General features: G+C 41.4%; 1 protein-coding gene across 1 annotated transcript in view; it reads left to right on the top strand.

Moving 5' to 3' along the window:
- LOC119446510 (uncharacterized) overlaps positions 1–12,313 on the top strand; it is a 329,517-nt gene that overhangs the window by 274,592 nt on the left and 42,612 nt on the right. Inside the window, 21 exon segments of the mRNA XM_037710951.2 lie at positions 724–786; positions 1,395–1,637; positions 1,798–1,890; positions 2,519–2,647; positions 2,758–2,826; positions 3,484–3,609; positions 3,728–3,790; positions 4,299–4,418; positions 5,151–5,222; positions 5,321–5,383; positions 6,494–6,556; positions 6,747–6,809; positions 7,719–7,913; positions 8,489–8,614; positions 8,764–8,826; positions 9,275–9,394; positions 10,290–10,358; positions 10,482–10,544; positions 10,664–10,726; positions 10,822–10,884; positions 11,984–12,166. Coding sequence (XP_037566879.1) covers positions 724–786; positions 1,395–1,637; positions 1,798–1,890; positions 2,519–2,647; positions 2,758–2,826; positions 3,484–3,609; positions 3,728–3,790; positions 4,299–4,418; positions 5,151–5,222; positions 5,321–5,383; positions 6,494–6,556; positions 6,747–6,809; positions 7,719–7,913; positions 8,489–8,614; positions 8,764–8,826; positions 9,275–9,394; positions 10,290–10,358; positions 10,482–10,544; positions 10,664–10,726; positions 10,822–10,884; positions 11,984–12,166 — 2,112 coding nt within the window.

Here is a 12,313-nt window from a genome sequence, read left to right as displayed (position 1 = left end):
GTTCACAGCACATCACAAAACATCCACAGTAGTTATATGCCATGAGAATGATAATAATAATTGTAGTTAAGGGAATGTTAATCCCTGCATGAAGCAGTACTAGCAAAGAACTGTTAAAGATACTCTAATTAAAAGAGCCTAGTATGGATTATGAAAGATTTTGCACAGCAGTTTTAGGATTGTTAGCTCTTTTTGTTCCAAGTGATAAATTGTTCCTGATTTTTGCACCACGAAATTCAACAACCTTCTCATATTGTATGTCACAGATATATAAAAAACACCCAAGTGAGCTTATTCGAGTGACAAAGATTTTTTTTTTTTTTTTTTGACAGGCACAGTAAAGGAGTAGCGATAAAAATTAAGTGCAGCACTGATATACACTGTTCTACCATGACGGAAGTGTCTGCATGCTTGGTTCTTAAAGGATGCCGTGATGCACCTAATTTGTGCTTTGAGGATGAATCGCACTGTCATGGTGTATTTCTTTCTGTTCAGGGAAGCTGTCCATGGGGGGGCTTCGCGAAGGGTTCATTGTGGCGATTAAAAGGGTTGAAACTTCAACAAGTTGCTTGCCATGGTGTTCTAAGCCGGTAGAGAAAACATATTTAATGAAGATGACAAGTTAGCGTTAATGAGATTGTTTACCAGTGAAAAAGAATGAATCACATAAATGGAATAAATTTTATAACATGTGTGACTCGCTGTGTTTCTGTTTACACGCAGCTGACTGCTTCAAACATGAGGACTGTCCGACGAGCAGGATCTGTACTGAGCACAAGTGTGTTGGTAAGTGCGCGCTCTCCAGAGAGTTACTAACATTGACGCCATGATGAGAATTTTATGAAGAGATAACCAATCAGATTACAGGGCAAATAATGTTTTGTGTTAACTCGTTAAGCTAGTGTAAATTGATAGCCAGCTGTTGTTGAGGAGTGTACAAAAATCAAATTCTATTGCACTTAATTCTGTCCGAGTCATTGCCACACCAATAAGATGGAATAGGCAAAACATAGCATAGCAGTACAGCAGTTAATTACTTAGAAGTAACTAAATGCCTACAGACATTCTGGAGGTGACATCACGATGGTTTATTCTGTGGTAATCGGGATATTTTGTTGCAGGGGTATGTTAGTCGACACAGTAAATTCAGCCATATGTGATAACTCAAACACACTTCAGCACTTGCAGGAAAGAACCACATTGAGGCTATCACCAGCAAGGAATGGGCAAATTAAGGTTCAGAATTAGCTATGTCTCAGCATAAATAGTAGACTAACAAGTCGAGCTTTAAGATGATTTTTACCAACAGCATTTATTCATCCCATGCTTGAAGTTTGCTGTGACTAAATTAAGTATTTTTCCGCTCATGACTTTCCACATTTTTCTTTCCCAAGATCCATGCATAATGAGGCGCGGCTGTGGAGCCAATGCTGTCTGTGAAGCGAGAAACCATGCTGCCATCTGCCGCTGTCGAGACGGCTACGAAGGCGACCCCGTGACTGGCTGTCAGCTGATTGACTACTGTCTGAAGCAAAATCCTTGCCACCCGACGGCTATTTGCAAGAACAAGTTCGGTGGAGCCACGTGCGAGTGTCCGCCAGAAAGGCACATCGGAAACCCCAACAAAGCCCCAGGATGTGAGTTTTCTTCACAACACATTCTTCAGATGTAAACGTTTTAGCTTAAGCACCTTTCTCGTCTTTGGCGGGCTTTGGCGGGAGTGTTTTAGTTGGTAGATAGGAATGGAGTGTGTATTTAGTAATAGTGATTGACCTCCTTGTTTCTTCCCGCTGAAAGGCCGGCATCCGAATGAGTGTCCCAACGGAGATTCAGACTGCCCGCCAACTGCAGCTTGTCTTTCGGATGGTGGTGGACCGCCAATGTGTAAAAGTGAGTGGCAATGTTTTGCAAATGTCAGTGACCCTTGAATCTTTTAAACAAGTGGTGCAAGGTTTCTCCTCTTTACAGTTTGTGAGGCGTTGCAGGAATAAGACATCTCTGCAGCTATTTTATTTAAAGTGGACTTGGTACTTCAGGCACACATAAGTGCTCTGTATTGCGCATTTTCTACCTGCTGGATTTGTTTGTTGTCCATTTTTATTTTTGTGTTCTGGTATGAACACATTAGAATACTGGAAAAGTAGACATGCACAGCACCGGTTATCCTAGCTTTGAGTTGAAGATCAAGTGCTTTGTGCGTCTGCTCCACTTCCACATTCTCTTCAGCTTAAAAATTGGTCAGCATTTTTTTTTTCTTTTTTTTTTTGTAATGTTGAGGCAGGATTACATGCTACTAATCCAAGCACTTCACAGCCAATTCATACTCGACTATGCATACAGACGATGTCTAAGTGCCTTGACACCTTGCTCTCATGTTGTAGCTTTTTCACTTCGATTTGATGCCTCTCATAGCCTACGCGTAGCTCCAGTAAATGTCATGTAGTCATCACTACAATTTGTAGTCAATCATGTAGTCACTATGCGCATCACAATGGACCCTCGACATCACTGTGCACAGGTCCCTGCGGCCTCCCCAACACCTGTGGTCCCGACGCCATCTGTCGGGTGGAGAACCACAGGCCCAACTGCTTCTGTCCGCACGGTTTCACTGGGCAGCCCTACAACAATCTACAGGGATGTGTTCGAAGTGAGTGCTACCTGGGAGGTTCCCACAACTCTTGCTGTTTGGCAGTAACTTTAAAATCTCTTTGTCTTCTTTACTTCCGTATCGCTCACACAATGTTTTATACGTTTCAGTTCCTCCATTCTGTGATGATGACAGAGCTTGCCCAGCACCCATGGTCTGCGAGAAACGCCGGTGTAGACGTGAGTTCATGTTTTTGTTGTCAGAAATGTTCCTCAACACCTTAAAAACAAAATTCTGGGGTAGTTTTTAAATGCAGCACAAAAAGGAACTTATGCAATTAATTATTGTACATAGGGGTCAAAGTTTGAAGGCACTAAGAGTTCAGGTGCTCACTTAAGCATGAGACAGTTCTAATGCCTGAAGCTTCCTCTTACTATACTATACGACTGCTTGCATAACATTGGCACCATTTTTTGTCTTATAGGCTTTGAATACCTTCATAGTAAGCAAAAAAAAAAAAAAGTTTTAACGCCTTTATATAAAGAAGTCTTTCTTTAGTTATATTTCATTATACCTGTGGGGGGTTCAGCTACATGTACTACACTTAGGGCATAGATAAGTCAGAGTCAGATTAAAACAACCCAATTACATTTTGCATATATAAATGAAGAAACAAGTTTCTATTGTAATATTGGATATTGTGAGATTGATGCTGTGGTATTGCCATATTGCCCTAGCATTTACACCTAGTTGCGGTACTGCTGACGTATGACCGACAGTGTACTAGTCAATGTCCTTTTTGGTCCCCAGGAAAATTTCACTTAACTCTTTAAAAACAAAGTGATTTTCCACGATAATGACACCTTTATCTGTGCCTTTTTTTCACGTCTCTACAGCTCCCTGCTCAAAGAGGGACGAATGTGCAGCCCGTGAGCTTTGTGTGGATGGCCACTGCATCCAAGGCTGTTTGCAAGACAAAGACTGCCTTGACAAAGAAATCTGTTTGGACCGAAATTGCATTGGTAAGTGCTTTGCGCAGATTGCTTTACAAATAATTATCAAAAATGAAAAAAAACAAAGTTAAGGAAGTGTTGACGTTACAAGGAATAAAAAAACTATTTTCTTTCTTTCTTCTTTCAGTTGGTTGCCGGAAAGACGAAGACTGCCGCTACAATGAAGCCTGTGTTCTGAACAGCTGCAAGAGTAAGAAAAATTGTGCCGTCTATATTTTATCTACGACTTTAATCACTGTCCTGGTGACATAGCTTGTTGTCAAGATTTATCGTTAAATTAAAAATTAAACAAATAATTCAATTATTGTTTATTCAGGCAACGGTAACATAAAGGAAAATTTGTTTAGGAGGCTGATAAAAAGGCATGAAATGTCTGACGGTGTATGAGATCCCTTTCCCATCTCAGTTTAGAAGCTATGCACTTCAATATTTGATCTGGTAATGTTTCTGTAATGCCTTTTTGTTCTTCAAGCACTATTTGGCGATGTCGCTAAACTATGTGACCAGAACTTGTCCGTAGTTCAAACAATGCATAAGACGCTTCTGGAAAGCAGGTCCTCTCTGCCGCATGTTTAAGAAATGAGAGCTGAGCGTCCACAGGCTTGCTTATGCCATCTAAGTTGGAGGACTTGTTTGCTGTTCTTGTCAGCAATGTTTGTGTGCTCGTAATCAATGCAAAATTGCATTCTGGCCCGCAGACCCTTGCGACAGTCCGACAGCCTGCGGTACCAATGCCGAGTGCCAAGTGATCAACCACAGGACAGAATGCCACTGCCCAAACAGATTCACTGGAAACCCTCACATCTCGTGCCAACGAGGTGAGTTGTCAATTGTAGAAGCATCTGGTCACCTGTCCCGCTTGCTGAGCTACATGGTTACAACTGGGAAGTATGTCTGTTGTCTCTTATGCTGTCAGATTTCTCAGTGAGAGTATGCAATGTCAGAACACTGAGGATGGCAATGGTTATAAACAGTGAGAAAGAAACGTGAGGCTACGCGTGCTTATTTGACATTTCCAGTGGTACCGGTAACCTTGTTTACAAATGCAATGTTATTGCCGCAGGCAGATGTGGGAGCATGGTAGGACTTTATTGATATTTTGGCCTGTTTATACGATTTCCAGATTGGAAGCTAAACTTTTTTGGAGTTTTTGTGTGTGGCTGGGTCAGTACATTAGAGCATAGATGTTGTCTTCAGACAGAACTTCTTTATTGCACCTGACATTTCGGAGCCAACTGGGATCTTTTTCCAAGGACAACATTGGACAGGAACTTGTTCATTGTCAATCCTGAATGAGGAGCCAGGCTAGCTTCGAAATGCCGAGTTTTCATTGGAGATGTGTATCCTCTAAAGTCTTACTGATGTAATTGCTTGTAGGCCAGGGACATAAGAAATGCACCTTTTGGATCATACCAATCGGATCACACATTTTCTTTTTTAGTGCGCATAATTTTTTTTAATAGTTATCATATAAACGAGGTCCTACTGCAGTCATAGACTGTGCCTGGCAGTGTTGCATGAATTCTTACTTTGTTTGTCTGGTCTCTTAGTGTCATCGTCATGTCGAACTACGAGCGACTGTGGTGGATTTAACTACGCCTGCGTCGAAACAAGGTGTAGAGGTGAGTTCTGGTGCTTGTATAGTGCATGGCTGCTTGATACGATTTGTTTTGTCCTATAAAGTTCAATCTTGATGACATTTTTCTATGTAATATTTCAGTGGAGTGCTCTTCTGATGGTGACTGTGCTTATGGAGAACGCTGCTTCAACGAGAACTGCTATGGTGAGGACTCCATGCAGATATCATTTTAGTACCAACTAAGAAAATTTCAAGTGGAAAAGTTTGTTTTGCATATTCATGTATTGATTGTACAGTTTAACAACTTCAGGCACTGTGTGTGTGATTATACACGCGAAGATACTGCCTGAAAAACAAAAGTACTGATGAAAATTATGATGCCTAAAAGGTGTCCCCTATTTCTTGATCAGAGGGGGTCATAGGCGTTAGAAGACACGGACAAGAACGAGAGAACAAGACGAGTGATAAAATAAGTTCTCTCATTCTTGTCCGTGTCTTCTAGCGCTGTGACCTCCTCTGATGTATCTAACCAACTAGCCCGAAAGGCCATACTATTTCTTGAGACACATCTTATTGGAATTTTGCTGCAAAACTGTGATGTGTTTTAGAAAAAAGTACTTGAAAGTTAGATGTCTGGGTGCTTGATCTAGGCACTATGCACAAGTATGTAGCATGTGTTAATGGATTTGCTTCTTTGTTGTTTCTGACAATGTTTTGCAAAAGAGAAATTTCCGAGCAGGCTGGATGGGTGTTTTATACTAATACTGCACACAGTGGTGCAGCTGACAAGGGAACTAACTGGAGGTAGGGTTGCAACCCATACCCTAACGGTCAACTGACCCAGCCCCCGCTCCCCCTTTTCCCGAAACTTGTCTTTTCGGGTTGAGCTTGAAGAAAGCGTACCGCCAAAATTTCAACTCCCCCCACTCAAGAGAGAAATCCTTGGTGCTCTGATAACTTCACTTGTAATAGTTAATGTGGTTTTTTTTCCTTATATGACGTTTCTTTAGATACACCCTGCGTGGAATTCACAGTTGTGGACTCCACAAAACTCACTGAAGAATTAAAAACTTGCTAATCCGTTCTGCTCTGGAACACCATTTTTGGAAGAAATGCGGGGAATCTAAATTTTCAGTGGTCCGAATTGCTTGGTGTCAGAAGGGTTTAAAAGTATCAGATAGTGCATGACCTGTAATGTAGGCTGAGGAGTAAAATGGGGAAGATAACACATTGACCTCAGATTCTAATTTCGAGCTCTTCTTGAATGGTTGCGTGCATATTAAGTGGCTTCTTATTACTTTGTCATTCTTCTAGCCCTATGCCGATCGGATAACGAGTGCCAGGAGGGAGAGGTGTGCATTTCCAACAGATGTCAAAGTAAGCATGTCTTGACGTCCGCTTCATTTTATGGTTGCTTTTACAGTGTCTTATCTTTATGCGCAGGTTCGGTTTAAATTTTTCTTCACTCCCTCAATATTTTATTTTTGTTTGTTTCTTCCTGTATTTAGTCAGATGTGTGTAACTCATCTATGTTACTTCCCCCCCCCCCCTTTTTTTTCTTCTTTAGTTGGATGTCGCACTAATGAACAGTGCTTGGACCATCTCGCCTGCGTCAGCAACCAGTGCAGAGGTAAGCTTTGCGATAAATTAACTTTCATCTAAATTAGGGCTGTTCAAATCGTAACATTTTTTTAATTGAATCAGAATATTTTTGAGAAATATGTGCTTCAAGTGCCAAATAGAACACCTGAACATTTCCTGCTTTAGAAAGTGATATTTCTTTAAAAATACAAAGAAAGTGGCAATAGTAAACCTGGTTTTGGTCAACAAATTAATTTCTGTATTGAAGTCCATTGAGCTGAACAGCTTGTAAATTAGAATAACGTGGGAAGTCACCACAATGCTCATTAGCTTGAAATGGGCAGTGAACCACGCGCATGGCCCTCTTCTATTGCATACAGGATACAATAACCATGCGTCCCTGTAAACTCGGCCATAATTCATTATTCAATAAAATCAAACATCAAGTTCTTGAATCAAGTACTTTAATTTTGAAACAGAAAATTTTATTCATATTCAAAACTTGCAATGTTTGCATACTACGCCTCTATAATGTGAGCCATCGATTCTATCCAGGCATAAATCCTGCCTTACGTGCTGCATAAAATAAGTTCAGCACACGGACAATATGTAAATGATCCTGCCACTTCTTTGTTGTGCACAAACACAAACAACCTAAAGCAAAATTTGGAAGTGCCAACCCAAAGTACTTGATCATTCTGTAGTAGTAACAATTTCATCTGACCAAGTTTACTCATTTTGATGGTAAAGCTGAAGTGGCACATATGTAACATGATATAGGTTATTGCTGGCATTTGGCGCTTGTTTTGTGGCATCTTTTTCCATTTCATCGTTTCAAAACTCACGTACCTTTTTTTTACATGCCATCTACTTAAACTCTGTTTATGTTGCACCTTTTCTCTGTTGTTACTTGTTTCCTCATCTTTTTCTTCTTTCTTTGTGAACCCCAATCTCGCAGATCCATGTGAAGGCAGTGCCACCTGCGGCCCCAATGCAGAGTGCAAAGTGGTCAACCATCGTGTCGTGTGCAGCTGTCCAGCCGAGTTCATCGGCCGTCCTCATGCCAACGTAGCTTGTGTACGGAAGCCAGTTCGTTGTACACAGAACCAGGAATGCACCCCAGGACACATCTGCTACTTGGGCTACTGCAGAGGTGAGCACCATTATACAAACATGTGAAATGTTAAAACAAAAAAATTTAACAGTACACAAGCTGGAAGCGGACAGTCAGAGCAGTAACAAAAGGATCACAGTTTAGATGATGACAGTGTAATAATAATATGCGGTGGTTATGCTGTTTTATTTTGACACAAATTGACTTAAATATGAACATTGCATTCCTCCCAGGCTTAGCACGAACATCTCTGTTAAGAAAAGGAAATTAAAGGCAGCGTCATGTCGCATTACACAATTTCGTTCACCAGTAGGCACTGCAGCGCATGACAGGAAACATCTTTTTCAGTAGTATTTCATAAACACACACAAAGCATTTTTTGGGATGTCATGCTGCCTTTGATGTTGAAGTTAATAGTAATGTCCTTCTACTATGTCAGAACACAACAGGGCCATTCAGAACTGAATGAAAACAAGTATTGGTGAAAATTTTTGCATAAAGGGAATGAAAACAGTGGTAGAAGTGATACATAAACATTCACACCCACTGATTCTTATGCTGTGCCGTATTCTGTGTGGTTGAGAGTAAGTCTTTGTCTCATCAATCAATTACAGTGTCATGCAGCAGCAACCAGGACTGTGCCTTGAACGAAAGGTGTGTGGAAAACCGATGCCACGTTCAGTGCCATCGTGACCGTGAGTGCTTTGACTGGGAGATCTGCGAGCACAACTTCTGCAAAGGTAAGTAATCCGGCTCACCCAGGAGTCATCGTGTTCTTTAGTCAACATTTCTTACCATATAGTACTTAGTACTGGTATGTTTAGGTTGGTTGTGAGAGACAACTGATTTGCTCTTTCTTTCTGCTATCATCTCTCTCACAAACTTTCAGTTGGTTGCCGTGCCGATACCGATTGCCCTGCCGACAAGTCTTGCATCAAGAACCATTGCATCAGTAAGTGCCTATCTAAAAGTTACTGTAGTAAACAAATGGAATTTATTGCTACACAAGAAGTCCCTGTTCAAATACTAGGTGGTTTTGCTTGTCTTGCAGTGTTTCGGCCTCAGATACTTTTTGTAATATTAATAACGCTCCGCTACCACACAAAGAGAAATTACTACTATAAACAAATGACATTTGTGTGTAACATACTTTATTTGTGGTTATACAACTGCTCTCATTCGTATTTAGTTGTTTTCCATTGCTTTATCCTTGCTTTAGTGCGTACGTTCAGCCTTCAGAGGGTCTTAAAGTGTTGAACATATTCCACCAAGTCGCTTCAATGCGTAATATTTTCATGATTGAAATTCGTGGTAGTATTATACTGCTGTTATGAATGAAACTATCATATGCATTGTGTAACTACCTTAATGTGCTTATAGAGCCACACATATTATTTCAGATCCCTGTGAGGCACCCACAGCCTGTGGAACGAATGCCTTGTGTTCTGTTCGAACCCACCAGGAGATCTGCAGCTGCCCGCCTGGCCTTGTGGGAGACGCACACCTTGAATGTGTCAGAGGTTCGCACTCTTATATTCTTATTATTGTTTCTCTGAATGCCTCGATGATACAGGAACTCAGCTCTTTTCTTTTTCTTTGTAAACATTACTGTAACAGCCCATAATTTCATAGTCCCAACATTTCACAAAACAGTCAAATCGTGCATAATTGCAGACCTGCCATGGTGGCGATGGCATTCTGCTGCCGAACGTGAGGTCATGAGTCTGATTCCCGCCCCCGGCATGCATATTTCTGTAGGATTGGAATGCAAAAACTCTTGTGTGCTTAGATTTAGGTGCGCACTGAATAACAATAGGTGTTAGAAATTATAATTTGGAGCCCCGACTATGATGTTTCTCATAGCTTGTGTGTTGTTTGGGAACAGTAAACCCCACAATTTGATTTTCGATTTGGTGCATATTTGCAGTCACAATATTTTTCTGTTTTCCTGATAAAACCTGAGGTGTCGACTTCAGCTGGATCCATATTAAGAGATAGGAAGATGGGAGTGTGGAATAGAGCTCAAACGTTGGTGGAAGATATTTCAGCTGAGATTAAAAGGAAGGAAGGATCGGGGTTCGGCAGATGATGTAATGCATAGAAAAGACAACTGGTGATCCCTTAGAATGCAGAATAAGTGCCAAAGAAAGAGAAACACAGTTGAGGGCAACAGAGGATTAGATGGAGAAATGAAGATTAGTAAATTTGCTAGCACCGGCTCAGTTTGGCTGATACGATACAGCGATTATTTGAGATCTTTCAAAGAGGCGTTCATTCTGCAGTGGTCTTACTGGGCCATGGTCATGGTGCAGTTTCGTCAAGTTTATTTAATGCACGAAATTTATGAAAGTATCATAAATGGAAAGATATTTGCAGCACGATTATTTCAATGCCGTCACTTGCTCTATCTTTCAGAATCAAAGGAATGCCATGCAAATGATGAGTGTGGTCTCGGAGGTTACTGTGAAGCCACTATTTGCAGAGGTAAGGCATCTGCAACATGAAAGCATTTATGAGGAATGTGCAACAGTTGCAGCTTGAAAAAGCAATGGTTCTTCACTTATTCTTTTTCTTTTTCTCTCTCTCTTTCTTTTTTTTTTTATCCAGTTGCATGTAGCAGTGACAATGAGTGTTTCAACAATGAACGCTGTGTGGAGGAGAGGTGCAGCTGTGAGTACCAGAAGACTGCCATGTTGTTAAATTCTCTCAGTGAATGCAGCATCGCCGATTTTTTGGTGATTATATTATTATCAATCTTGACTTCATTCTCTATTTTTCCCTTTTTTTAGTGATTTGTACAACTGACACACTCTGTCCGCGGAACCACATTTGCGAAAGAGGATTGTGCCTTCGTGAGTATCGCATCTCGAATTACTTTCTCATTCAATGCTGTGGCATGAGTGTGTGTTTTACAGTTGGTGCTTGATTCCTATTTTCTTATGAACAGCCGGGTGCCGATCGGATCTCGATTGTCCAGCTACGGAGACCTGCATTAATCGACAGTGCTTGAGTGAGTTCTCATCTGTTGCACTGTTTCTCACAAGACGTAATTGCGGGTTTCTATTACTTGAATGTAGCATATTTCTGCCCATATTAGTCGCACCAAAAGTTTGAGATGTTTTAAGTACGAAGCAAGGGTGTAGGTCAAACATGAATTTTACCCTGCACATCTGCTTCACAGCAATATGGGCAACACCGCCATGAAGCCGCACTGCGCTTGAACTGTGAGCGGCAGTGAGAGCTGTGATGACGGAACATACAAAACAGGGTTATTTTTGCAAGTAATTGCCAGTAATTGTCAGTAATTGCGCAGGTTTGTTTGCATAAGCATTTAAATCATTTTAGTATGTGGTAGTTTGTGCGGGTTATACACGCTGACTTTTTATTGCTGATAGCAATTATATGGACACTCCAAGCGCATTTTATTTGGCCTCCGTTTCAAACAAGCAGCAGAAAACGGAAGCGGCGGGTTGTATTCCCGCAAATGTGGTAATGTTGCCCTTGCAAGATTGTAACTAATCAAACAATTTCCGGTACTGGCATCAACTAAGCTAGGTTATAACCATCTAACACGTCATCAGCACAGCTGTCTTCATGACTCCTGCAACAAGCAGATCAAAACAGCATAACTGTGCAAATAAGCAGGCTGAATGGAAATGCTATGTTCAGTCAAGATCTCAAATTGAGCGCTGTTTTCGGTGTTCAAATCCACCGATAAAGTCTGTTGCCAGTTTTGGCTTGCTAAACTGACAACATGAGTCATGCTGAGTCATAAGTCATGTTGCTAGTTTAACATGAGTCACGAGTCATGCTGAGCACAGGTGTGAACCTACAGCACAGCATGACTTTGCATTTTCATCTTTGCTACTATGGTGCTACCCCCGTGTGTTACAAGCTTTCTGTTTTTCCTACTGTTGTTCCACCTGTTCACATGCAGTTTCATCCTCTAATAGGAGAGCTTCGTCAAACCTTGTTGACTTTTGCTCTCCACCTAAGCATGTAATTCAACATTCAAATAAAATTTATTTTCAGGTAATTGTCTCTGATAGTGCTAGACTACATTGTAACTTGCAATTAATATTGTGTGTGCGTGTGCTGCCTAAATGCAGACCCATGCGCGAGCCCCACGGCATGTGGACCCAACGCCCAGTGCCAGCCGGTCAACCACCGTGCGTATTGCACCTGTCGTTCGGGCTACACTGGCGACCCCCACGTGGAGTGCTCCAAGGTGGAGTGCGTGATCGACTCTGACTGTGGTGTTGGAAAGATCTGCCAGAACTACAGGTGCATTGGTGAGTGTGTTCGTTATGTATAGCACTCATTGTCTCATGCCTCACATGGTGACATAAGCTTAGGCTAATTGGACACCCTAGCCATATAAAGCATGCTAGGCTGGTAACACCCCTGTTGGCAAAACTCTTGTCGCCGTGCTTCTACCT

This window comes from Dermacentor silvarum, chromosome 3 (assembly GCF_013339745.2).
Source record: "Dermacentor silvarum isolate Dsil-2018 chromosome 3, BIME_Dsil_1.4, whole genome shotgun sequence".
NCBI lineage: Eukaryota > Metazoa > Arthropoda > Arachnida > Ixodida > Ixodidae > Dermacentor > Dermacentor silvarum.
This window is presented reverse-complemented; position numbering and strand designations above follow the sequence as displayed.